Source organism: Spinacia oleracea, chromosome 6 (assembly GCF_020520425.1).
Source record: "Spinacia oleracea cultivar Varoflay chromosome 6, BTI_SOV_V1, whole genome shotgun sequence".
NCBI classification, from domain to species: domain Eukaryota; kingdom Viridiplantae; phylum Streptophyta; class Magnoliopsida; order Caryophyllales; family Amaranthaceae; genus Spinacia; species Spinacia oleracea.
In genome coordinates this window covers 142090781-142118206 of record NC_079492.1, presented here as the reverse complement: position 1 = coordinate 142118206, position 27426 = coordinate 142090781, and the positions used below count along the sequence as shown (strand labels likewise).

General features: G+C 35.8%; 3 protein-coding genes and 1 pseudogene across 3 annotated transcripts; 1 reads left to right on the top strand and 3 right to left on the bottom strand.

The window, feature by feature from the left end:
• Window positions 1-50: 50 nt before the first annotated feature.
• Window positions 51-3904, bottom strand: LOC110784377 (probable LRR receptor-like serine/threonine-protein kinase At1g12460). The gene is made up of 2 exons (XM_021988830.2): window positions 2044-3904; window positions 51-1748 (listed from the first exon to the last, which is right to left on the bottom strand). Exons 1-2 carry the CDS (start codon window positions 3225-3227, stop codon window positions 281-283), a joined length of 2652 nt encoding a protein of 883 aa, XP_021844522.1. The 5' UTR covers window positions 3228-3904; the 3' UTR covers window positions 51-280.
• Window positions 3905-5508: 1604 nt separating this feature from the next.
• LOC110784314 (uncharacterized) lies at window positions 5509-12954 on the top strand (annotated as a pseudogene).
• A 210-nt stretch (window positions 12955-13164) lies between these two features.
• On the bottom strand, window positions 13165-14922 carry LOC110784380 (DNA-directed RNA polymerase II subunit RPB7). Its single transcript, XM_021988832.2, has 5 exons — window positions 14389-14922; window positions 14225-14275; window positions 14024-14089; window positions 13823-13891; window positions 13165-13501 (listed from the first exon to the last, which is right to left on the bottom strand). Exons 1-5 carry the CDS (start codon window positions 14722-14724, stop codon window positions 13457-13459), a joined length of 567 nt encoding a protein of 188 aa, XP_021844524.2. The 5' UTR covers window positions 14725-14922; the 3' UTR covers window positions 13165-13456.
• Window positions 14923-18662: 3740 nt separating this feature from the next.
• On the bottom strand, window positions 18663-23439 carry LOC110784381 (uncharacterized). The gene is made up of 4 exons (XM_021988833.2): window positions 22944-23439; window positions 21572-21808; window positions 21241-21458; window positions 18663-19201 (listed from the first exon to the last, which is right to left on the bottom strand). The coding sequence occupies exons 1-4, from the start codon at window positions 23226-23228 to the stop codon at window positions 19021-19023; spliced, it is 921 nt and encodes a 306-aa protein (XP_021844525.1). The 5' UTR covers window positions 23229-23439; the 3' UTR covers window positions 18663-19020.
• Window positions 23440-27426: the final 3987 nt, after the last annotated feature.

Below are 27426 nucleotides of genomic sequence, written 5' to 3'. Positions count from 1 at the left end.
TGATATGAGAAAGAAGTGTGTATTTCAAGCAAAAGCAAACAGACTGAATATGATGTACAAAAAATCAATGGATTTATTTCAGAAAATAGGGTGTGAACAACAATGGGGGAGATTGAAAACAAAGAAAAAGAATACAAAAGAATCACTGATATTTCCCCTAAACCTACCTGTTTCTTCAGAGAGCATCTCAACTCCCTTCTCTGCTAAACTACATTGCTTCACTGCACATTGAACATACACAAATAGATCCCACTTAAAACCTTCCTCTTTTTTTTCAATTTCAAGTATTGTGATTCCTAATTGACTCAAGAAACTGGACAACTTCAGCCATGTTAGGTCTCCTAGAAGGGACCTGAGCAGTACAGTAAAGCCCCAGTTTCATAACCTGAATTAACTCACTTTCAGAAAAATTCCTCAACCTTCTATCAAAACAATCTGATGCTGAACCTCCTTCCAACAGTTCTCTTACATAATCGCATAAAACAACAATCTCGCTTGAAGAAGGGCTCTCTACAGGCTTCCTCCCTGTAACCAGCTCCAACAACACGACCCCATAGCTATACACATCACACTTGTCACTACCCCTTGAACTTTGAGCTAACTCGGGGGCAACATACCCAACCGCATTGTGAAACTTTGTCAGACCGTAATTATCAAACATGGGAAGCAGCTTCGATAACCCATAATCAGATAATCTGGGTTCGTAATTTGAATCCAGAAGTATGTTGGTGGATTTTATGTTAAGATGAAGAATTGGAGGTTTACAGTCGTGATGAAGGTAAGCGAGTGCTCTTGCAGTTCCAAGGGCAATCTGAAACCTTCTTCCCCAATACAATTCACTGTAGTATCCACCATGAGTGCTAGAGCTAGCAAAGTTTAAGCTATGCAGATTTTCATACAGGTTACCATTAGGAATAAACTCTGACAGAATCAGCTGCATTGTTGAAGACCAGTAATAACCTTGAAAAGTTGCTAAATTGGGGTGCTGAATGTTTCCTAATTTACCTATTTCTTGCTCAAATTCATCTTGGTTTTTTATCCTTCCCAAAGTCTCGAGCTTCTTCACTGCTATTGAAATCCCACCATCAAAGCTGGTTCTGTACACTGTACCCAAAGACCCGCCACCAACAAGGCGCTCTTTGTCAAGCAAAGCTCGGGTACCAGCCTCCCAATCTTCATATTTAGAGGGTAAACTTTTGCTGAACAAAACCAACTTCCCGATTATGATATTTGATTCAGTTGAAGCCAAAGGAGTGCTTTCTAGAATCATGGTCTCTGTTTCTTCCCTATTCTTTCGTGCCCCTTTATTTAATAACGTAACTATGCAAACCCCTATAAGGATAAGAGCAGCAGCAACAATTGCAACAATGGCAGAAACTGTAAGTGCCTTTGCCCTTTTTGACATTGTTCCTGAACAGCTGTCTAGAGGACGGCCACACAGCCGAGGGTTATGAAAAAATGCTGTATTACCGAAGTTTGTGATGTTCGGAATTTGAGGTATATCCCCAGAAAGAGAATTGTATGAAACATTGAAATGAGTTAACCTTCCTAGATTCCCTAGTGAAGTAGGGATTGAACCAGATAGTAAATTTTCTGAAAGATCAAGATACTGGATCCCTGAGAGGTCTCCAATACTTGATGGAATGCTACCCTTGAGTTGGTTCTTATGAAGGTCAAGAATCAAAAGGTATGTCATATTATACAAGGACTGAGGTATTTCACCTTCTAATACATTGTCAGAAACATCCCTGCAAGAGAAAAAAACATCAGAGAATGTGCTTCAACTTCCATGTTCTATTCAAAACAAGACTGAAGGGTTGTTAAGGCTTTATTCTGTTCACCTTATTTCCACTCATTTCAGGAAAATTAAGTTCAGATAAGTTCAGGTAAGATAAGGGTTGACCAAATACAATTTATAACTAAAATACGTTTTAATAAGTTCAAATGAGATAAGTTCATGAAATATAAGTGAAAATCGGGTGAATAGAACGCACCATAAAACTATAAAAGCAGGTGTGAATACTTGTAATAAGGGTGACTCACAGCTCAAGAAGAAATCGACAACGAGCAACTTCACCGGGAATTTGACCATGAAGATTGAGGTTGTGTAAATTGAGAACTTGTAACAGCTCAATCTCCCCAATTTCGGGTGGGATAGTTCCATCTATCGAGTTATTCCCTAACCGAATGCTTGAAAGGCTCTTCAAATTTCCAATCCCCTTTGGGATATTCCCAGTAAGCCTGTTGCTTTCCAAGTCCAAAATTTTAAGATTTGAACAGCTTGTGATCCATGAAGGAATCACCCCATCCAAGTTGTTCCATGAAGCATCAAAAAACCTCATTCTTTGGCTGCATGTTATCATCTCTGGAATCTGACCATGAAAATCATTATGAGAAACATTGAAATAACTCATATTCACCAATCCAAATCGATCAAAAGGCGCCTCCCCAATGAACATATTGCTACTAAGATCCAAAAACTCTAAGCTGTTGCAACCTGATAGCTTCCCTTGAACACTTCCAGCAAACACATTTCGCCTCAAGGAAAAGAATGACAAATTGGGCAACTCGCAAATTCGAGAAGATAGATTACCACCAAGCACATTGTAAGAAACATCAAAACCAATAAGACTTGTACAGGTGATTACAGAATCAGGAATTGAACCAGTAAGATTGTTGCTAGATAAAGAAACAAACTTCATTTTCCCACAATTTGCAAACAAATTGGGTGGTATTTCCCCTGAAAACCCATTTTTCGACAAATCCAAGAACCTTAAATTCCCCAATTGGCCAACAAATTCTGGGATTGACCCAGAAAGAGCATTGGAACTCAAATTCAACTTCCACAGTGACTTAATATTTCCATATTCTTCCGGGATATTTCCAGTAAATCTGTTCCCAAACAAAGTAATTGAACGCAGCGATTTCAACCCAGATAATGCAGGTGATAAAACCCCAGATAGGCTAGTATTCCACAACACAATCCTAGCAACATTTTGGTTAGAATCACAGGTAACACCAGTATAGTTTCTGCACGGATCAGCCGCAGCAACCCAAGAACTCAACACATTCAGTGGGTCATTTGACACATTGCCTTTAAACTGCAGCAAAAACCCTTTCTCTCCGTCAGTTGCTGGGCAAACAAGAACTAATTCCAGAAGCAAGAAAAACAGCAAAACAAGAACCAAATTAAGATTCTGCTTCTTTGATTTTCTCATGCTCAACATTCTAACAATAATAATACAGAAAACCCAGTTCCCTTAATCCACATTATACTTCCTAATTATCATGTTTAACCTAAATAAATTGAAAAGAATTTTGGAATCTGCAAAAGAAAGAGCAAGACAAATATGACAACCATAAAATAGCAACACAACAAACACTGACATTCTTTCTTTTTGTATAAACAAAAGGGCATTAACTAGTCAATTTGAAAGTGGTCCAAAATCATAATTAACGGCAACAACAAGAACATTAATGTGTGCCTGGGTCACTGGGTGGCTACATTTATGAGCTACACAAATTGGGTATTAGGCTTAATTTTGTTCTAGGGGTCTGGGGTGGGCTACATGAACCAAGAATTTATCTCTCGTGGTCGCCCACAAAGATCGGTTTTTTTTTCTTCTTAGGAGAAAAAATTAAATTAAGGGTTAAAAAAGATGGGAGCTTTTTTAAGAACAAGAAATGGGTTTTGTGTGGGATGTGGCTGGAAAGTGAGGTGAAGCAAGAAAAAAAAGCTCAGAAATGCAACAATGGTGGCCACAAGGTGATAAATGCCCACGTGCTCTGCTCACTTTCTCTCTCTAGATACTGTGGAAAATGAAGTAAGAAACAAAAGAGCCATGCTGTAAAATTTGCTGCTTTTGCTCACTTTCATTTCATAGTTAATGAGGAAGATAGCATTTATTTTAATGGGAACATTTTTGCCAACAACCATAGCAAATTGCATTTACATTTTTTGATAGAAACTGCATAACTCATTATTACATTAACTGCTTCACCAACTACTTTATTCAATGTGAGATGAGTAGAGAAAGGTTCGGTTTCATTAAGTTCATACATTCCAGTTTTTACTTTAAAACATACCAGAAATGACACATATAATTTCCTGGGGAAGTGATAAATCCAAGGAAAATTTTACTTCTTCCAAGGAAATCCACATTATTTTAAAGTTGATTTCCTTGGATGAAGTAAAATTCTTTCTTGGATTTATCATTTCCCAATTTCCTGGTGCAAAAAAATTCCGTCAAACCTTCTCTTTAGATCTAACTAATGAAATCAAATATAAATGTATAGGTAAAACATTCCAGTTAAAAAGTAACCACAAGAAACGCATATTATAAAAGTAATGAGAAACTCGAGTATAAAGAACGCGGTAAAAAATATGTCACGATCACGACAGTGCGACAAAGCATTTTAATTTAAAGATCGGGTTAATGATGAGATCTCCAACATGAAACTGAAAAGACTTAACCCGCCAAAGAAAAATAACCAATAATTTAATGTATTTGGGAATATACATTTTTAATGAACATTGGTGCCAATTTTAATGAACAAACACTACACTACAACACGACACGACACGAACCAGACACGAAAAAGAGAGTTATTGCCAAGAGCTTACAACGCGTTTAATTAAGTGTGTCAACATGATACGACATGATTAATCATACAAATAGGGTTATTGACTTAATATTGAGATTTTCTAACCCGTTTATAATTCGACACAAAACCAGCCAACAAGACAAATTTTCCGCTCTAGTAAAAATAATATTATTTCGTATCTGATACAAGACCAACTTAAAGAATATACTTTCGTATTAAGAGCTTTTAAATGCATCACTTGTTTAGTGTGTGTGTTTTTTTAAATAAATGTATATGGGCAATTTGTAGAAATATTGATAGTCCCTTATTTGATACGTACAGTACGTTGATGGAATAAGTTGAGAATAAGTTTCGTCAATTTACAAAAATAACCTTCTCTACTCCTCTTTTCCACCTTTCTCATTAAAGTCGATATACTTCTTCTGTCCCTTAATACTCACACCGGTTTGACCGGTGCTGAGTTTAGATATTTGAATTGACTTATTAATTTAATGAGTATTATTCCCTCCGTCTCTTTTTGTTTTTTACGTTTGGTATTTTTCACGCGTTTTAACGAATAATTAATTTGCATCGGGATTCCTCAATTTTTTTTATTTAAACAAGATAAATTATTTTTATTTATAATGTTTTCACTTTTATCAAAATTCTGATATTGGGAAATGAGAAAAATTTAATGTCCCAATTGAAAAGTGTGAGAGATTAAATGATCCAATGAATTTAATTGGTTAAAATAATAATTAGCACAAATTTTGATACAATACTAAGTTATTTATGTGATAATATAAAAGGAAATGTAAAGACATTTTGAAATACCCAAAAAGTAAAACGTAAAAAACAAAAAGAGACGGAGGGAGTAGTTGATAGTGTGGTATATATATATTTTTTTTAATATAGATAGTGTAAATGTATAAGGGATGGGGAATGGTGAGTGGGGGTGTGAGTATTTAAATGATTTTTTTTTTGTAAGGAGTAGAGATGTAGGTAGGTTAATAAGTAAGTGTGAGAAATAATATAATATCAGTGAAAAAATTATTTATAGAAACAATGTAAATATTACGGGGACCCGAAAAAGAAAGCAGTGCGAGTAGCAAGGGAACGAGGGAGTAGTCATTTTACACTTTCTGCAATGCGCATTTCGGCATTTCTATTCCCACCCTCCCTCTAATTTGATTTCGCTGTTTAAGATTCCCAGAAATACTCGCAGGCTTGCTGGAGCTCTTCCTCAGGTTCTTCTTCTTCCTTCCTTCTCTTTTCTGGAATTAATTTAGTTTTTCATTTTAATCTATGATTTAGGTTTAGTTCTTCATTTTAAGTTGTCATTTTAGGTTTGATTTAGGTTTTATGCCCTAATTTATCGATTATCCATTGCTAGATACTTGCTTTCCATTGCTAATATTTCTTTCATTTCAAATTATTTTCCTCTAGGACAGAAAGATCCACTCGACTCATTTGTCGAGGCGATTCAATTTTTGAGCATGTCATCTTTTAGATTATCTGGATTTGGCTTTGTTTGTCAATTGCTTTTTTTTTTTGAATCTAATTGATGCACTATGCTGCTACTTTGGTTGCTCTCCCATCACTATAATGATGTAATCTGCTTACAACCGGCTTATGCCGAGTAATTGACCAATTTCAACTTACATGGTTATTGGATTGTTGTCATTTGTGGTCACAGAGATGAAGCATTTTTATAAATACTAGTTTAGAGGCCTGCACGTTGCACAAGTCTTTTGCAAATTACAATTCCATTTGTTGTTGGTTAATAAGATAGTAATAGCTAGATTATCGGTACTGCTCACATTGTCAAGAAATTAGCAAAACCCCATTCACAATACAATTAAAAATGAACAAAAATACTATTTACATCACCAATTACATTTTATGGCATATTGGTGCCTTATAACGGTCGTCATCTATAATTTTTCCATGGCTTTGTTTTCTTGGCTTCCACAGGAATCATCACAAAATAAATGTTACATGCAACGTATGTCATAATTAATCACAACTATTAAGTGTTAAAAGAAGAAAAATACACATTAATTCTTCCACTAATAATATACTTGGCAAGTAGAAGTGTAGAACATGTATGAGTGTGACAAAAAGTGTCAAAAAAAATTCATACGAAGAGAATAGCTCTTTTGATCAAAGATGTACGACTTGTAACCTAAGAGGACTGAAACTAATACTTAGAAGAAACATTCTGTCATGCCTAATAAATATTGTATAAATTTTTCATGGGAAAGCATCAATCAAATTAACAGTTTTGGAAGTAGCTTGAACCACATGCAGGGTATGCTTGTATGAATTAAATCAAAGATGTAGCCTTTTGAGAATCTCAAACACTTGCGGTTTACGTGAGAGAGATTTTGAGAGGGAAACTTTCATGGTTTGTTGAAAAGCTTCCAAATATTATTGTTTCATCATCATTATCATGTTCTTTATAGTGAATTGGTGGATTTTCTTCCGTCAATCTGGTTTCCACAGTAAAATCTTCTTGTCTTCTTCATGTTTGGTTGAATTGCTCAATTGTTCTTCATTATCGTTTTGTTATAACAAATTAGTTGTTACCACGTGAGTTCCGCTTCCCCCAAGAGTAAAGAGGTCACAGCTAATCCAATCTTGCATGGCTTAAGATGCTGTAAATTTTTCATGTACGGTCCAACTTCTGCCTTAGTTGGTGAAAAAGGGATCAATCCAATAAATAGAAGAATCGCCAGGACACCCTTTTTCTTCTTTCCTTGTTCAGTTTCTAAACAAATTGCCCTTCCTCCGTTTTGTATTCATGATCCTGTTTGGTGAAGGCAAATCAGTTCCCTTTTAGGCCAGTAGTGTTGTGAGGTTTTGTTACTGTTTCAGTGAAATTATGAAATAGAATCTTGAATTTCATCCTATTGAAATATGGGAGTGAGGCAGCATCGAAGGACCTGTGATGTATGCATTATAGGCTTATAAGTTTTTATGCTCATTACATCAATACGGAGTACTTTGCAAGCGTGTCGTATAGTCTCTCCTGTGTGACTTGAGAATACATATTGGTGGAATTTTTACTTCACAAGCTATTTTGCTGTTTTGGACCTTTGGCCCTTTGGTATTCTTATTTGTATGTGAATTTGTTACGATGTGAGACCTTGTCTTAGCTGCAACATGAAGTATATTATAATAAAGAATCAATCTAATTTTGATTCTTAAATTCATGTATCAGAGTTCTCCTCTTATTAATTTTTGGGCAATTAACAGGTTGCGAAGTGCTTAGAGAAGAGTAACACTACAATTTTCACACAGATGAGCCAGCTAGCTATCAAACACGGAGCAATTAACCTTGGCCAGGGATCTCCGAACTTTGATGGACCTGAGTTTGTGAAAGAAGCTGCTATTCAAGCCATTAATGATGGTAAAAACCAGTATGCTCGTGGTTATGGAGTTTCTGACCTCAACTCTGCTATAGCCGAGAGGTTTAAGAGACACAGGACTGGCAGTTGATCCTGAAAAGGAAGTCACTGTCACCTCAGGTTGCACAGAAGCCATTGCTGCTACCATGTTGGATTGATAAATCCTGGTGATGAGGTCATTCTATTTGCCCCATTTTATGATTCTTATGAAATTAATCTTTCAATGGCTGGTGCTAAAGTTAAAGGCATCACCTTGCGGCCCCCAGAGTTTGCAATACCTCTTGATGAGCTCATGTCCACAATTTCAAAGAACACCCGAGCAATCCTTATAAATACTCCTCATAACCCAACTGGAAAGATGTTTACTCGAGAGGAACTTGATGTCCTTGCATCTTTGTGCATTGAAAATGATGTTTTGGTTTTCTCTGATGAGGTGTACGACAAGTTAGCGTTTGAAACGGATCACATCTCCATAGCATCTCTTCCTGGCATGCATGAGCGTACTGTAACCATAAATTCCCTTGCGAAGACATTCTCTCTAACAGGGTGGAAAATTGGGTGGGCCATAGCACCCCCACATTTGACGTGGGGAGTAAGGCAAGCACAAGCATACCTCACGTTTGCTACTTCGACCCCCATGCAGCATGCCGCAGCAACTGCTCTGAGAGCACCGGACTCATATTACGAGGAGTTGAAGAAGGATTACAAGGTTAAAAAGGGATTTTCGTGGAAGGACTGAAGGAAGCTGGTTTTAAAGTATTCCCATCAAGCGGGACCTACTTTGTGATAGTAGATCACACCCCTTTCGGCCAGATGGATGATGTTGCGTTCTGTGAGTATCTGATCAAGGAAGTTGGGGTAGTGGCAATCCCAACTAGTATTTTCTATTTGAACCCTGAAGAGGGCAAGAATCTTGTGAGATTTACATTTTGCAAAGATGAGGACACCTTGAGAGCTGCTGTTCAGCGAATGAAGGAAAAGCTAGAAAGAATTCTCTAAAAAAATACCCTTTTTTAATTTGGTGAAAGGTGAGACGGAAGTCTTAATGTTCTTGCCAATTGCTTGAAGGATGTGGATGCTCAAATTATACCAAGGGAGTCCCGAGAAGCGGTTGGAAATTACTGGTACGTACTCCTTCCTTAGTTTAATAATATTGCCCGACTTGAACTTGATTGGGACAGGAGGCCCCAGGAGCCACTGCCTACTATTCCCCTACACTAGGCAGTGGTTCGGTTTACATGTATTAGTAGGTTTTACTGGTAATAAGTTAATTACACTTGCTAATTTTCTATTATCATCCATCGTGACCATCAAGAACCTCGTGTAATTTGTAAAGCTTAGGTGATAGTCAAGGAGAAAGGAAAGTACAGTAAGCGGAAAATTAGTTGTTATTTATCTGTGTTTCATGTAAATTATGGCGGGTAGTTGAAATGTATCTCTTCTACCAAATAGTGAAGTATGATTCTTTTTGTAGGCGTCGTATGCTCTAAAGTATTCTAAGTTATATAAAGAGCTCAGATGGAAATAGATATGTCAGATTCCTAATCCTTATAATTGTCTTTCTCGTAATGTGTAAACGATCTTCAAGTCATGTTCTATTCTATTTCTATGGGACTAGGTTCAAGTCTTTCGTGCTCCATTCTTCAACAAGTTTTCACCTCCCAAAAACTATCTTCAATCTGCCATATGAATGTTGATTCAAAATTCCAAAGACTATACCATATGTATCTCATGTGTCGATAGAAAGAGAATGGAAAGCTAAACCCTTAGATTTACCAAGTTGTTTGTTTTAGAAATAAAAAAAAAATCTCAATGTACAACTACCAGCCTACCATATTAACCTTCCTTCTACCACCACCACCACCACCCTTCCCCTCTTCTCTCTTGCTTTTGCCGCCAATTCCTTATTAGCACTGGATTCACACTTCTGGACAAATTAAATAGTGAAGAACCAAGAGAAGTAGAATTAAGCAAAAGGGAGAGACAAACAAGACATGAAATAGCAGTTCGATCTACTTGTTTTACAATTGAGAATCCACTCAACAAGGAAATCTAGATGGTATACATGAGGGAACTTCAATTTCTTCACCCTTTACTTCACCTTATTATCACCATCTTCATCAACATTTACAAATGGGTGGGGTTTCGATTGTTGGATGGTATTTTTGGGGTTTGGGGTGGGCTGTCGGTGTATGGGTTGTGGTTTCCAGTAGTTTTAGTGTTGCCGGGAGGTTTGGTGGGATTTTTGGAGGTTTGGGGTGGTGCTTTCGGTGGTTGGGGTGGGGTTTCATGGTTGGTTAGTGAGATTTTGTGGTGGTTTTGTTGGTTCCGACGAGGGTGCCGGTGAGAATGACGGCGTTATTAGATTGGACAGTAGTTGTATGGTGGTGTATGGGTGGTGGTTGGGAAGTAGGTGGTGGTGTATGGGTTGTGGTGGTGCATTGGTAGTTTAGGGAAAGGGAATGCAAATACCATGGCGGGTGTGGGGAATCAGTTTAGAGGAGTTTGGGGGTAAGAAGAGCCGAAGAGGGTAAAGGGAATGATTAAAATGACATTACAAACAACAACAAAGGGAATCAACCCATCTCATTCTCATTTTCTTTCCCTTTTCTGAATACCCCATACCAAACTCCCCATAAGAGAGTACTATTACCTTACCTAACGGCCTTGTATTCTTTACAATTATTAAGTATTTAGCCGCGTCACTTTGAAACCTAATTATGTAAAATAAAATTAAAAAAATATTGAAACCCAATTAAACTTATGTCATGTGACAATATACTCCAAAATCACCAAAAATATTATTATTCAACTAAAAAACTAAGAGCAGGATAACTGAAGAGATCGGGAACTCCGCAAAAGCAAAGTACTGTCTTTCCTACCGCCTTTCATCTCCTCCATTTACTTTCGACTCTAACGTACCGCCTTTCTCACCGCCTCCCAACCTCCGACGACCGCTGTCTGTCCCATCACTTCCATCAATTCCGAGGTATAATCTTTATGGGTTTTAGTTGCTGAATTTTGTCAAAAGTTGTAATATTATTTGAATTTTGTCAAAAGTTGTAATTTTATTTGAATTTTGTTTTTTGGTGATTGAATTTTGATGTGGGTTATAACACGGGTGTGATTTAAATCGTTCTGATTGATTGAGTTTGGATAATTGAAGTTGAATTAATTTCGCTCATGTTTTGATATTTTGTATGTGGTTGATTGAAATTTGAATTGGGTAATTGTAAAGGTATAATCTAAATTGGTATAAACTTGATTTTGGCAAAGTGTTCTAACCTACCGTAAATTGGGAACTGATATTTTCTTTTAGTAATTGAATATAGTAGACGACAACAAAGTTATTATATTCATAGTTCATGTTTAATGTGGCAAACCAAATTGGGAATTGGATTTCGTAAGTTAAATTTAAATCTGGAAATCTGTCTGAATGTGCCATTGAATCTGGCGATGATGAGATTAATGTGGCAAACCTAATTGGGAATTGGATTTCGTAAGATAATTCTGTTGAACATGTGATTGTGTTCTGTTTTTTGGCGTGCTTATTGAGCACATAGTGAGTATAGATTAATAGTGTTATTATGTTAAATGGTCTACATATATTTTAAGCATTGGTTTTTGTTGTATCGAATGAGAGGGTAAATGATTGCTTTCTGTATGATAGGCATTCCACCCGACCAACAGAGGCTGATCTTTGCTGGAAATCAGTTTGAAGGTGATCGTACTCTTGCTGACTACAACATTCATAAGGGTTAGTTGAATCACTTATCTGTTATTGTTGTTTTGCCTTTTTCTATTGGGTTGATTACTTAATTGTGTATAAGTATGTCAATCGAGTTGAACATCTGATCAAAATAATTTATATTTCTTGAAAATTTGTAGTGATACACTAAGCACAGTAATTAAACATATTTCTGCATGCCAATTAGTTGAGTTGCGATTTTATTCATTCCTTAGATTTATTTTATTAAGTCTTGTGCAATTGCAGAGTCCTCTCTATCTTCATCTGGTTATGGGGATCAGTGGTGAAATTATTGATGATAGATTTGTAGCAAGTAAGTATCTTGGAGTTGTGTGATGTGTTTTTAACAAGCTTTCAATGCTGATCAGCATTGAGATTATCTGTTGTGCATAGTCCTTTTGCTATTCAGTTGGAAATTCTCATATTACTAAAGACTCTTTTAGTCTTGCAATGAGTATAGTAACTGTCGAGCTTAGACTCAATATTGTGAGCATATGTACATTATGTGTTTGGTTATCAATTGTTATTGCATGTAGGACTTTGATGTTTATAAATTTTGTTTGGCTATGATTGTTTACATTCATTATTTCAATCCTAGAACTTAATTGATCCGGTAAATAGTCCTTTCATAACCGACCAAAATGTCATAGTTGAAATAGTTTATGACTATGACCTACAGAGTATTTGCTAAAGTATCTACTCAGTATAACTATTAACTATATTTTAATCTTTTAGATGCTATGCTCGCTTGCACCTCGTGCTGTAGGAAGAAGAGATGTGGCCACAACAACCAGGTTGGTTTGATATTGAAAAATTGTGTTGTTGGTTTGCAGTTAAGGCCAAAGAAGAAGATTAAGTAGAACAGCTGATGTCCGGGCATATACCAGTTTCCTACCGTAGATATACACACAACTCTAGTTTCCTACCGTAGAAGTTACAAAATGTTAATAAAAAAAAGGTTAAAACTTACACAAAAAAAGGTTAAAACTTACAAAAATTAGGTAAAAGTTACCATGATATAAATTTGTATTATTATTATTATTATATACCGGATGCGCACAAGACATTTTGTATCGTTCTATCAGTCAACTATATATGTACTTTGGTGATATATGTGACTTAAATATCACCGATAGAACAACCAATCGTGAAGTAGGAAAGTGTACGTGTTAATATATATGGTCAGTTGAGGTGTTTAGAATCAAAGCAGAACCACTAGTTTACAATTAAAATGGGATATCTCATACCAGCATATCTCTATATAGCACATTAGCACTAATGTATTGAGCTCAATATTCTCATTAGATAATAATTGTATTTATACTAATTACTTACCCTAGATTACACAGGTTTACTCCAATGGCCAAAATGTAGCATGTAATATCTCAAATACACTTAAACATATAGGTGATGCATGAGAAATAAATCTAATATTTTTTATTTCTTTTAGGATAAAAGGTAAGCTTGTAAAGCGTAAAAACATAAACGGAAGCTTATAACAGGCATAAACCCTCTCTTGAAGGGAAAAAGTCTTACTCGTCCTTGGAGGTGTCTCTCAAAAGAGAACTTTTTATGATTCCCAAAGGAACTATACCTTCCAAGTCAAGAGTTTAGCTCCACTTCCACTATTTAGTACTACTGTTTAGTATAAAACATCTAACAACCCGTACATCCATGAATTAAGAGCTCCATGCATTGCGTCATGTGAGGGTTACTATATCACACCCATGTAATCTTCTTTCATTGCGCCTATGCAAAACTGCGAAATGTTAAAAAAGATTGAGGTAAGTATATAGTTGACGTACTTCAAATATCAGTAATTAATTAATTAAGGGAAGATATGAAATATATTGATAAAACTTAGAGCCGAAAGAACATGCATATATGATGAAATTCAACATCATCCCACAATATCACTTATTATATATACTAATTACTTAGAGGCACATATATACTCATCATATAGTCAATAGCCCTAAACCTAAACGTAAGAAAAAATTGCATATTTTATTTGTATTATAACTTAGACATGCACGGTAAGAACGAATTGGATGAAGGGAAAAATTGGAGGGATGCGTACGATTTCTTTGGTGTCAACCCGAGTACCAATAATTTTGAGTCGAACTTCAGTATCCTTCTTAATCTTAACCTGTTAAAACCGAGTATATAGATTATATTATATTAGATCAAATTGGACACAACGATAAAACTAAAGTTACTAAAAGGAAGATAAACATCACAATTAATTACAATCAAATTCAAAGACAACATATATACATACCAAACCATCTGAAGTAGAATAAGTGGGTGTGTCTGCAGATTGGAATTCCATATCATCGGGTATTAACTGCATTAATTAAATTGTAACAAGAACCATTTAAATCATAAGATCGATCGAACTAACCTAATTAATTAAAAACCAATTTTAGAGTTTTCGATTGAAATCAAGAAATCGAAACGAAAGTAATTAGTAGAAACTTACATGATTAGACACGAAAATTTGAACAGGACCAACCTCGGCAAAGAATCCCATCTACAACAAGTCAAGAATCGATCACAAATGAATTAATAAAAGAATTAAAACTTAATCGATTAAATGAAGAAATTTAGGACTCATTTAGGATAGAATCGAATACAATAACATACCTTGTTAACCATAGTAACAACAGCTTGAACGGTCTCACCCTTAAAAGGACGAAAGACGAGACATTTAAACTTGACAGGGAAAATGACAAAGGCAGTTCCATTATCCCTAATTAAACCTTTGCCAATATCCTCGATTCCTGTAACTGCCACCACAAATCCATGACGTTCGCTGCAAGTACCCTCCACGTCTTTAATGAGTTTGGAGATGATGTTGTCTCGAAGACGATGACCAAAGTGACGAGACTCTATCTCTACAGTTTTTTCTAGAGCTATATGGAAATACATGATTGATGATTGTCGAATATCGATCGAGTAGTGTCTCAGTAGTACTACCATTTGAAGAAAATTTAGACCGAATAAAATACAGTCTGGCCCGGGCCCGTTAAGCCCGGTCCAGAATAAAGTTAGACTAGGCCCAGCCCGGCCCAACCCTTAATTTCAGCCCGGCCCGGCCCTAACCCGGCCCGTTGAACATTTCTAAGTCTCACCAATGCAAGAGTATTTAATTTATGGTACAAATAATCCCTAAACCTACTAGTAATAGGAGAGCTAATATAATATAGATAGTTACTAATAGTCCTAATAATTGTACTATATACGTAACTAGCTTGCCGCCCAAGAAACTACATTAACTTAAAATTAAAAATTAAAAAAGAAATAAAAGAAATAGGAGCTATAAAATACCAAATAATAATTAATAATTAATAAAAAATCATTCATAATTAATAACTAAATAATAATAATAATAAAGGATAAATAATAAATTATGGTAATTAATAATAAATTAATAGTAAATAATAAGTTATACAGTATATAATAAATAATAATAATATATTTGATGATCAAGCAATAATAAACCCAAGCTTTCAAGCATTGAATGTTGAAGTTCTCTCATAGTTGTATACTCCTGTTCCTAAATTCAAAGACAACATATGTCGGTTTATAAAGTAAGTGCGAGTATTTGTGTCCTACGTCGGAAAATTAATTAAAGATCTTATAGTTTAAAATCTAAGTGGGTTACTCCTCTTATTGTCAATTAATTTTACGATAAAACCTCCTTTTGATTAGGTTCGTAGACTTATATTTCCTCCTTGATTCCCCCATCGGTTATAACAATAAATGAATCAACACTTTTTGCTATTATTCTTAAATTCGCATATATGACATAAAAACGTAAATAATAAAAATGACGAAGGTAGTACTAAATAAAAAGTATAGTTCTATAATTAAGGTATCATGATCGTTCATACACGTGTAGTTATTAGTTGATCATGTTTACTGCAGTTAATTTGTGATCATATTTTTTCTAGTGCGAATGAGAACGAAAGCAATATTACAAATAATAAATGGATGCGGAGGATTTGAACCTGAGAGACTGAGATCTATCGTATGGGGGTTATCAGTCTTGACCGTTAGGCAAAGAACTCATAAATAATACGTGAGCATGTTTAGTGAACTAGCCAAAGCTTTTTCTCAACCAAAAAAAAGAGTAACGAGAATAGAGATTTCAGAGCACGCACCTATGAATCTATGATCCACATCAATTCGATGTTGTTGCCTAAACTGCAACATCTCCCGATTCGGTTCGTTGGCCTGTTGCATGGAAGAGGCCTATTGAAAATTGCCTAGCTGGGCCGGCCCACGTGCTGACAGAGGAGATGGAACCTCGGCAGTTGTGGGCCGGGGTGGGGGGGTTGGGTGTGTTGGGATGCATTTTGGGCCACGTTTTGGTGTGGGGGGAATGGCTGGAATTATTTGCATCACAATTTTTCCAATGATAAATTCAATATGGTGAAACTGTGAAAGGCCATTATCTAAGGTGATGTTTGGTACTTTGGTTGACATGAAAAACCATGGAAAGTATAACATCCTATAAAGTGGAAGATTTTAGGTTTGTTTGGTTGACAAGATCATGGAAGTCACACTTCCTAGGAAGTTCTACTTCCTACAAAATGGAGGAAGTTGCTTACATAGGTTCTCCTAGGTGAGTGGAACTTCGCATGGGAATTTACTCCCCTTGTTTAACCAAACAATATCACCAAATTCCTAGGAAATGCTTATTCATGAGATTTAGGAGTATGTAAGTTGGAAACCGGAAAAACACCCTCATCGAATATAAACCTGACAACTAATAGTGATTTTTATTAGACGACAAATCATAACATTGGTAGCCTCTATGGTTTGTAGGATACTCAAGAACACACATGGGAGGAGGGTTGATATGATGGAGTACCTTGTGCGAACGGGAATGGATTTTAAAGAGCTTCGCTCATGTCCCGTATGTTGAAATTAATAATAGAGGTGAGAGAGGGGAAAGAATGTAGCAAAATTAAACTACTATTTCATTCAATCCAATTGATTAAGTTACATCAAACAACCTTTTATAGGCTCATAAAACATACTCCTAGATAGTAGTACATTATGTGGAATAACCCATTACTACCCATAAATAATATAACCCATTACTACCTACTAATAATATTCATGTATTTAAAATTAAGAAATATGATTAATCATGATTGTTGGAGTGTGTTCCTCCAAAAGGGATGCTTCAAAAGAAGGAAAATCAATTGTCCCACATTGATAAAAAAAAACCCACATGCTTCCTTATTTAAATATCCCACTACCCTTTAATGATTTGTTAGAAGACTAGAGAGGTGGGTCTAGTAACCACACATGCGCGCGCGCGCACCGGGCTCGGGCGAGGGCGAGTGGTGCGGGTGTGGGTGGGGCACCTTTTTCTTAACCGTTATTATTTTTGGTCATGTAATCTTTGCAAGATTGACGTAACGGTTAATTGATTTCTTTATTGACGTAACGGTTAATTGATTTCTTTGACGATTTGATTTCCGTCAAAGATATTATTCCGATTTATTGCTTCAGTTACGGAATCAATCAAGGACTAATTGATTGAGCTTCCGTTTTTAGCTGAACCGTTTTGGCTATAAAACACTACCTTCCCTTCCAGAAAAATACACACAGAAACATAATCTCTTCCTCTTCTCCGAAATGAAAACACAAAACCACCATTGTTCTGGGCATTGCTTAAGGGTGTTCTCAATCTAGTTCTTCGTCGTACACCGAAGGATTGGAGTCGTGTATCCCTGGGGGTCGGTTGCTACGAGTCCGCGTGTACTTAGCGGGGCAAATTCGACTTTAGGGCAGTGATTAGTGTCACGCCACGACATTGTTACAGATAAGCTTGTTCTAATTATTGTTCTTATTAGTCATAGTTCCTACAATGATCCCATGATCCATTAACCCACTAACTATAATTTTGGGAGCATTTCCAACACCGTATTAAACTGAGAGAGCCGGATGAAAGGGAGACCCGTCGGTAGAGGATTTTCCGTCTGACTTGGAGTTTGTCATGGTGGCGGGCGAGAAGAAGAAGACGACGAAGGGAGGAAGAAAAGCTAGGCCACAGCGGAAGAGGGGAAGAGAAAACCCTAGCAAGCTGATATCATGAAAGAATTATATTATGTGTCTTTCATTTCCTTAACGTTAGGTATTTATGCATAATACAAATTAGGGTAATTTAGATTATTAGCCATGACCCTATATGCATTAGAATTTAGAACCATCTCCATGAGTAACATTAAACTCACAAGAATTTCCTAATTCATGATAACCCGCGTCTGTTTGGAAGTAGACCTCGCTTCAACATCACCCACCTTCATCCTTCAACCATCATAACCTCCTCCATCATTCCATTCCCCCCCCCCCCCCCCCCCCCCCCCCCGTTCTCCATCCTCGTCCTTCATTCGGCATCCAATCATTTCTCCGACTCTCCCGCAGTTAACGTGGTACTAGGAGAAGGTGAAGCCTCGTCTGAATCAAAGGTGAAGTCGCAGAACCTCCATAGAAGAAGGCGATTCCGGAGAACCATCATGAAAGGGAAACGAATGCTGGCCATCGCAGCTCCCCCTCAGTCCCTCACCCCTTCATGACTCCAAAGAAGAGGCACGGCCCACAATCGTCTTCACAGGTGAGAATTTTGTTTTGAACTTTTTTTTTTTGCTGGTACCGGACAAAGATCCCGTGACCACCATGGTGGTACGGTGGTACCGCTGTGGGTTATTTAACCAAATCGTACCGTACACCAAATCCAAGTCATTTTGTCCGGAATTATGCTTGTACCATTTCAAAGAGAGTAAAAATTGTTGTCGTAGTTTCTTACAAGACTCGCCACATTTTCTATCCACCTCCTTCGATAGTAAGATTCAGACTTAATTACAACTGCAAACAAAGATATAGACCGCAAATCTTGGCCACGTGATAATTATATATGCAAATTAAGCATTGATAAAGATCGGAGTAATTTGATACAGAAGACAAAAACATGATCAACCTGCTGCAACTACAGAGTGGAGAGGTGATTCTATGTACAATATTAGTTTCCGAGGCGCAGCAAAGGAAGATGGGAACACCAAGACGACGATGAATCTCGTCTCCTGCAAAAGAATCTATAACAGAAATAACTGTTGGTTTACTATGTTGTTAATAGTTCACTCTTTAGGGTCTTCTCTCTCTGTATTTCCTTCTCCATATTCAAATCTCCATAAACTGTACAAAATACCAACTAAGTGCTGGAGCGTGGCACCTCTCAAACCCTTTGTTAGAATAAACTGCTTACTGCAGAAGTGGCTCATCCTCAATCGGCATTGTCTTGAGCCGTCTTTTTGCAAGAATTGTGCAGATGATTGTAGTAGCAACTGTCGCAGCAAACCCAACCACGTTCATAATAATCTCCTGTGCTGAGAGTGAATGCTTTTGGCCTGATGCATCTGCCAATGTTTTGATCAAAATACCACTGCAAAAACATACAGAAAAACATGTCTCATTCTGCTACTTAATTGGGGAACTGACCCGGAATTCAAATCACAGAACGATTAAAGGACTACAGAAAATCAAATACAAGCATGGTTTAAGCTGAGGTTCACTTCACAGGCAGTAAGCTATATCTTTTGAAAAAAATGGATTCAGCAGGTGCTTTGCAAACTCACTTTTCAAAGCACTTCACATCCTCTTCGAAATGTCTCAATATAATTCATATGATCCTTCCACCTCTAATCCTTTCTCACTAAAATTTTTATCAAAATGCTAAATTCCGTAGTATCCCTTTTGGTAAACATATAAATACAAAAGAGAACTGGAAAGTCTCTGGAACAACTCTTAAAAAAAGAACAAAGCATGACATTTTGTCTATGCACCTAAACACATGATTGCATGTACCAAGATATTCCAATGTTTTCCTCCTAAAGTATACACCTAGTCTCTCTACCTCATATGAAGCTCCATTTTGACCCCACTCACCTCAGACCCTCTTAATATCAGGGCAAAGTACCTTGAAAAAAACCTAACCTAGTGGCGCATTGTCAAAATAATAATCTTTGGCAACCAGAGTACCAGACACACACGCAATACAGATTAGAGAAATTTCCCCGACACACTTTTCAATCTCATGCATATTAAATACATTGTCAAATCAATGTTTCCTCATACAATTTCTAATTCATTAAGCCTTGCAAAATGCAAATCATGTTAAGCATACAGAACTTGAACATAAAACTAATACATGACATGCGTTGCTCATACCAGAAAAAAATTGCAAGTTAATGTCATATATTCTGTAAGAGTGTAAGCTACGAAACTTACAATAGCACTCGAGCTGTTGTGTAATCACTAGTTAATTTCAGACATCAGTCAAAACAAGACGTGAGTAGGATCAATCATGCCTTTTTTTCTTTAATTAACAGTTTGAGGATTACCTTCCCAACGGAAAAAGTATACCATCCAATTCACAAACACGTCTGACGCTTATTTCGTCCAAACATATGTAGGTAATTTACATTCATTCCAGTCAAATCCGTTGAAATACAAAAAGATTTTTCTTTAAATCAAAAGGGACTAAAAATGCTTGTATACTGGCATTTAACCCTTCAAATACATAAACTGATAAACATTGACCTCTTTTTTGTGCAGGTAGCTACGCCAATCAGCCATATACTGGCATAGGTTGGTACCAATATATTATTCTCATTAGAATCCATTAGCTTGCACTTATATTGATATGGGCTCAACATTCCAATATGTAGTAGTCTGGACTAGTTACTAATCAGGCAGCCTACATCTAGACCTCCCTAAACTCTAACAACAGAGGGATTGATATTGGATTGTTGTTGGTTCTGTTTCTTAATTTTCCTGACTTGCTCCCACGAAAGCATGATCAAAATCCAAAAATTGCTGGAAGATCCAGCCTTCTAACGAAAGATGGATTCTGAGGCAAGTTTATAGGATGAAAAACTATGCAATTGGAAGACCTGAAGATTTCAAGAGAGCCTTTCCTGAAAATTGACAATTAAGCAGTTCAATTGCGAAGAAAGCCCCAACGAACTCGCTATGAGTCCTACATTGAATGGAAAAAGTTATCCTGCATTGAAAAAATAAGCTCAAGTATGCTAGCTATTTATTAATGTGTTGGGTCTGCTAGCAACTGAGTGCAAGCGTCATGGACCAGCAGTTGACCCACTTGACCTTTGATAGAGTATATCAACCAACAGATAACCCACTTGACCTTCTGGGTATAAACTGTGTAGATAAGTTAGAAAGGAAGGAACAAATTGTGCCTCAGGATGAGTATGCTCAGGAAGTCAGGTTTACCATTTTTCTTTAAAACATTTCGTTGAAAATCCTACTCATATAACTGAAACACAAAATTCAGGGCTATGAAGAAACTGAGCAACATACACAAACATAATCAGTGAGACGAACATGCAATGATTGATTTCCAATGGAGAGGTGCCTCAACGCACAACCAAAACAAAGATTTTTAGACGAAAAAAAACTTACGTGTATATCGCAACCAAAACGTCAGGCACATTTCCCAACACTGATCCAAATATATAAGGCCCGTATTTGACATTCGTTGCGACAGCACAATAATTGTATATAATGTAGGGGAAAGGAGAAACTCTTATCAATGCCACAGCACGAAACTGGTCAAACCATCCTCCCTCGCCAGCTAATCTAATGATGGAAGCTCTCTTTGGATACTTTTCCATCCAACCCTGTTCAAGCACGAGAAAGCATTAAATACAAATGATATACAAGAATAAACTCCATTTTCAGACATGATATGGAAAAGAAAAATGTACATTATTACATTACAGCTGATACTCACTTGTATTTTGTGGTAGAAGAGGGAACCGACAAGGTATGGAAGAGAAACACCAATCATCATAGCTGGCATAATTATTAGGAAGCCGTATCCATAACCAAAAGTCATCCCAGCCACCCACATGGAAGGGGATGAAGGCAATAGAATGGTAGGGAACAATGCCACTGTAGTAAAGATTATAAGTGCCAAAACAGGGGTGCTAAACGAAGATCTCTCCCAGTTAAGAATCGGAATTATTCCCTGTAGAGACAAAACATATATCTTTGTGAGAACAAAAGATGCAAGAAGGCAAGAACTCAAATCAAGATAAATACAGTAATTTCCGCATCAATGCTCAAAGATATGCTGCTATGCTACAAGAAAAGATTTTGTCACCAAGGCTTTGCCTACTATAAACCTTTTTTTATTACCAAGGTTTTGCAGTTATTATAGAGGTAAATATTTGCAGTTTTTATTAACAAGAGGTCCTATTTTCCAGTTTTCCGTTACTATATCTCCTCCCCTTCAGACTTAAGCACTAACAATAATGATGCATATTGAAGTTTGATCCCAACCATTCAAGAGAGGCTGTATCATGTATCTTATCAAATACTTCCTTTCTGGAGTATCCTCTTCTAATGCAACTATGCAAGCCCTGCCCCTTCACTTGCTAATAGCACTCATATTCCATCGATGTGATCAAAACAAACCACACTCAAAACGGTGCTATGAAATATGTCACCCCTCATAAGTAATTCCTATTCTTTTTCTACAACCTCTCCACAATATCTACTTATCTCCTTGCTCTCTCAGTTAACAGACACCAAAAAGTTACGATCAATTGTACACTGAGTATAAAAATCACAACATTACGATCCAATTTCCCTTTTATGCATCCATTAACTTTCAAAACATCTTCTCTACTACTTTCAGGTCGGCTAACAGGTAAGTTTGTGTATATCCAGAGCTCATAGACTCAGATTCTGGCAGGATATTTCATTTATTTAAAGAAACACCAGTTTTTACCCATAAATTGGATATGATCAATATATGATTACTAGTTGAACTACATCACATAAAAACAAGCTATGAGCATCTATGACAAACTTAATTAATAAACATCGCCCACAAACAAGACATGAAAATCTTATCTATAAGCAAAAGGGGAAGAAAAGGGTAAATCAGCTACAGCTCCTGAGCAGCTGGCAAAATGGCAACAAATCATAACTTTCTTTTTTCTGGAAATCAACAACAAATCAAATCAACAAACAGAAATAATATAATTCATAATTTCCCCAAATTGTAAACAAATTCTAGAACATAATTCACACATTTTAATAAATTAAATGCAATTGACCAAAAAATCAGGGAAAATTAATATTAAAAAAATGAATACCTTGTCCATTAAAAACGGTGCAATCCATTTGAAAACAACAAAAGCGAGACCAGCAACGAAGACGAAAATGAAGAAAAACTTAATCCATTTACAGAAAAAGTGACATCGTATTCTGGGTGTTGAAGGCTCCGACAAACAACGATCCTCCTCCATTGAGTCTTCTTCTTCCTCGTATTGCACTAAATTAACATAAAACTCATCTTTGTCGGAGACCCTTAAGGTTGTTAGCTCCGGCACGGCGACGACGTCGTTTTTATTGTTGTCTCCGTTGCCGACAAAAGTCATGACCTCTGTCGGCGATCGTCCGGTTAATTCGGTTTCCACTTGTAATCAATTGGAAGAAATAGATGAATTTGCGAACCCTAATTTTGAGGAGAGATATTGAATTTGGGGGAACAACCGTTGATAATGTAGAGAAGGATGGAGGAGAGAGACAAGGAGAGTGGAAGAGGAGACAATCAACGGGAGTTTTTTGGAAGTTTTGAGGATATTATTATTTATTTTTGGGGTGAATTTGTTAAAGTAACAAACTAGCTAACCCCCACTTTTCTCACTCGTTTTTTTGTTGCAATTTGGCAATTTGCCTCATATTGCGTTATTTTGTTCTTTTAAGGTAAAATTAATTTGTGTTTTTTTTTATAACGTATTAGAATTTGGAACCCATCAATTTGCAATACAATGCACGGGTTTTCCTCCTAAAAAATAAATAATTGAAAGTTGGTATAGAAGTTATGAGTTTAATAATGTTAAAGAATTTTTAGTTATATAAGTTCAGAAAATGTTGTGAAAGATTTTATTATTTAAATAAAATACTCCGTAGATAATAGTTTAAGAGGAGTTAACCTAATGTTTGGGGACTCACCTTTTGAGTTTTTCACTCTTTGGGATCTGCACCTTTTTTTTCCACCCTTTGGGACCTCAACTTTACTTTCCGGCATGTTAACTCACCTTTAACTCACCTTAACCATAGCATAAAAAAATTTTTAAAAAAAAATGAGATATGTTTGAATGATTTTACTAAGAAATATAGAGTAAATGCATAGCTACAAGCTTACGATTACGTACATAAGGAAAAAAAAATGAGTGGCTTTTGGAAGTTTGGTAAGAAACAAGCTACATGCTTGGTTGTTAAAAATAAATCAAGCTACATGTTGCAACTAATAATTACAGTGCGTTCGATTTACCTGATTTTTACTTATATTTTTCTGAGCTTAACTGAATTTAACAAAATTTGTTAGAATTTATCAAAAATTCAAAACTCATTTTAGTTATAAATTGTACTTGGTTAACCCGTATTTTTTCTGAACTTATCTTATCTGAACTTTAATGAACTTATTTTTCTTGAAATAAGTGGAAATAAGGTGAACATAACACTACTTTAGGGGAGTATATAGGTTCAAAGTAATTAAGAACAGAGATAAACACTAGAAATAACATTATAGTCTTGTTATCGTTGTTTGCAATAATCTGTATGGTATATATAAATTAGACTTAAACACAAACGTAAAAGCGTCTAATTAAAGTTCGATTGTGTAGAAATATAGTAGCATATGAACCTTGTAACTGATTGAAAGACATCCTTTGTTTTGGAACAGGCAAGTTTTATCGTGTTTTTATAGTTTTAGATTGCATTGAGCCAAATTTATTGTAATGGGAAAGAATTTAGTTTAGTGAAATTGTATTTTAAGGTAGTTCCATATTTTGGGATGAGTGGGTAAATCCTACTTGAGCTAATGAGCTACGAGAATACACAATACAAGTTTAAACATCATTAAAGCTAATACGAAAGAATGAGAAAATAAGGTTTAGACTTTTAGAAGGATGCTAATATTATGCCCGATCATGTATTATATGGCCGTACTTAAATGCTTGTGTAAAAGCGTCTAACTAAAGTTCGAATGTATAGCAGTATATGAACCTCGATTTATATTTGATTGAATAAATAAATATATCCAATTGAAGTTCGATTTTACAGTTGTATATGAACCTTCTTAAGTTTAACCGAAATCCAAAATATTAGGTTATTAATTGTTCCCAAGAACCCTGCTAAGCCAATGAACTAAGCTAATACAACAATAAACATTCTTAAAGCAAATATATAAGATAGAAAATGAGGTTTAATTATTTTAGAAGGGTATCAATTTTTTAACTACGGACATTCTGGATTAAAATGTTAGTCTATCTAAAATTTATTAACCTAAACCCTTTTTATTTTTTAATCAAAGAACAAAACTAAATATGGTTCACATTTGTTTTTTTGGGGACTAACCTTTTAACTATGGGGATTAACCTTTTAACCACAGGGGCTAAACTTTCAGATTATAAGTTGATTTTGGCCGGAATATACTTTATGGGTCCTTAACGGTGAAAAAAAAAAGTTTAGGTCCTTAACGGTGAAAAATTGCAAAGGTGAGACCCCATTCTTTATCTTAACTCAGTTTAAGAGGGTGATATGTGGCATTTACCTATTTATGTTTTAAAATATTATTATTATATTATTATAATAATAGGGTATTGCCATATTGGATCTGTGACCTATCGGCTATCATCCACATATATCTGCAATTTTAACCATCATGGACAATATAGATTATAATTGAGGGCGAGAGATTTGAATGTGTGACTTGTCTAATACATGACGTCAATCTAAACCACTAGGTTAAAACACTTTTTCCTAAGCCTAGCCATGTTAGTTTACTATATTAAGTTTTGTAGGGAGTATATATGTCAAAAACTGACCTAACCCGAAAATCAGACTTAAACTGACCGAATCTGTAACCGATCATGATCCGAAATTTTGGTAAAACGGGTAACCCGTAACTTGGCATGTACCCAACTCGAAAAAATAGATAGTCGATTTTAACCCGATGTTGTATGACCCGAACTCGAATCCGACACCCGACCGAAAGATGACTGATAACGAGCTGACCCTACTGAACAACGATCTGAACCCGATTCAATACCCGACCTAAAATTACCATAACCCGATTATTACCTGGCATAACATGTTTTTGACCGACCTATGGAGTAAATATTTTACGCATGAACATTGTGAGATGACCAAATCAGTTATTGACTCGAAATCCATATTAACTTTATACGGAGTATATGTATAAACAAGAGCACACGATGACCTTACTTGAAATACATTGAACATTAATTTTTAAAATATAAGAAAAAATAATCATAGGTTAAAAATTTGATCAAACCCGATAGTTATCGAACCAGATCTTGACCCCGTATATGGGAGTGAACACGACCTAAATTTTGATCGACCCGATAATTATCCAATCCAAACTTGACCGAACTAGAAACTACATGCTACAAAATTGGCTTAACCCGACTAGATAAAACCCGAACCCAAAATTGAACCCAACCTGAACATGACTCGACATGAGCCTGAAAATGTAAAAATAAACCGACATGACCCAACTGAAAAATTAAACCGACTGAACCTGACCTGAACCCGGATGACAAAGTGACCCAACACAACCCGACCTGATTATAACCTCAGATTCGAGGTGACCCGATCCGAGTAAACTTTTTGACAGCTCTACGTCTAGGGAGTATTTACTTGTACTATGCATTAGAAAAAAAATAAATTAAAGTCATGCCTATTCAATTTCAAACCAAAAATAAATAAATTATACTGTAATAGTACTTGTGCAATGCATATATAATCCAACCATTGCAATAGCTTTGACGTGAAAATGACTAGTCAGAACATTTTTTGTTTTTGGTGGTTTTATACTTGCATTAGCTGATTAGCATATATCTTACCGACTCCATATATATATATCGATCTTTATCTTAGCCACATAATTGTGGCTTTAATCTCATTTATGTCGATAGTTTTTTTTTTAATTGTTTTATATTGACTTAAGATGCTATTCATATATTTCTCTCTTACCTTTGTTAGTTTTTATGCTTAAGTTAAAACATAAGTCATACCGAGGCATGTTATATTCGTCATAAAGTATAATTTTCATATGTAATTTTTTTTTCTTTTTAATTTTATCTAATGGGTAATTAGAGTTATTAATGATCAGCCCTTTAAAAGAAAACAGGTCTAAAAAGTTGTGTTATTCTTAGTTAAACGGAAAATCAGCCATATTTAAGCAGATCGATTAAAGGTTGTATTTTTAGAATCAATTTTTCCTAATTATTAATCCAAAACTACAACTATAAAAACATGAATTTATATTAACACATTTTTGTTAGAAAAGACAATTGTTTGTTTATAAAAAAGAGTACTCCGTATTACTATTTGACAATATAAGTGTATTTAATGATAAAGTATACTCCATAACTATTTGATTAATAAAATGTACTCCGTAAATAGTATTTTTTAACTCATGAGACAACGACGAATTATTAATTAAAAGTTCGTATTGTTGCTTTCGAAGCCGACTACTCCGTATAAAATATTTACCTGAAAGCCATACTAGATTTTTTTATAATCAACATAAGTCAAAATATCTAC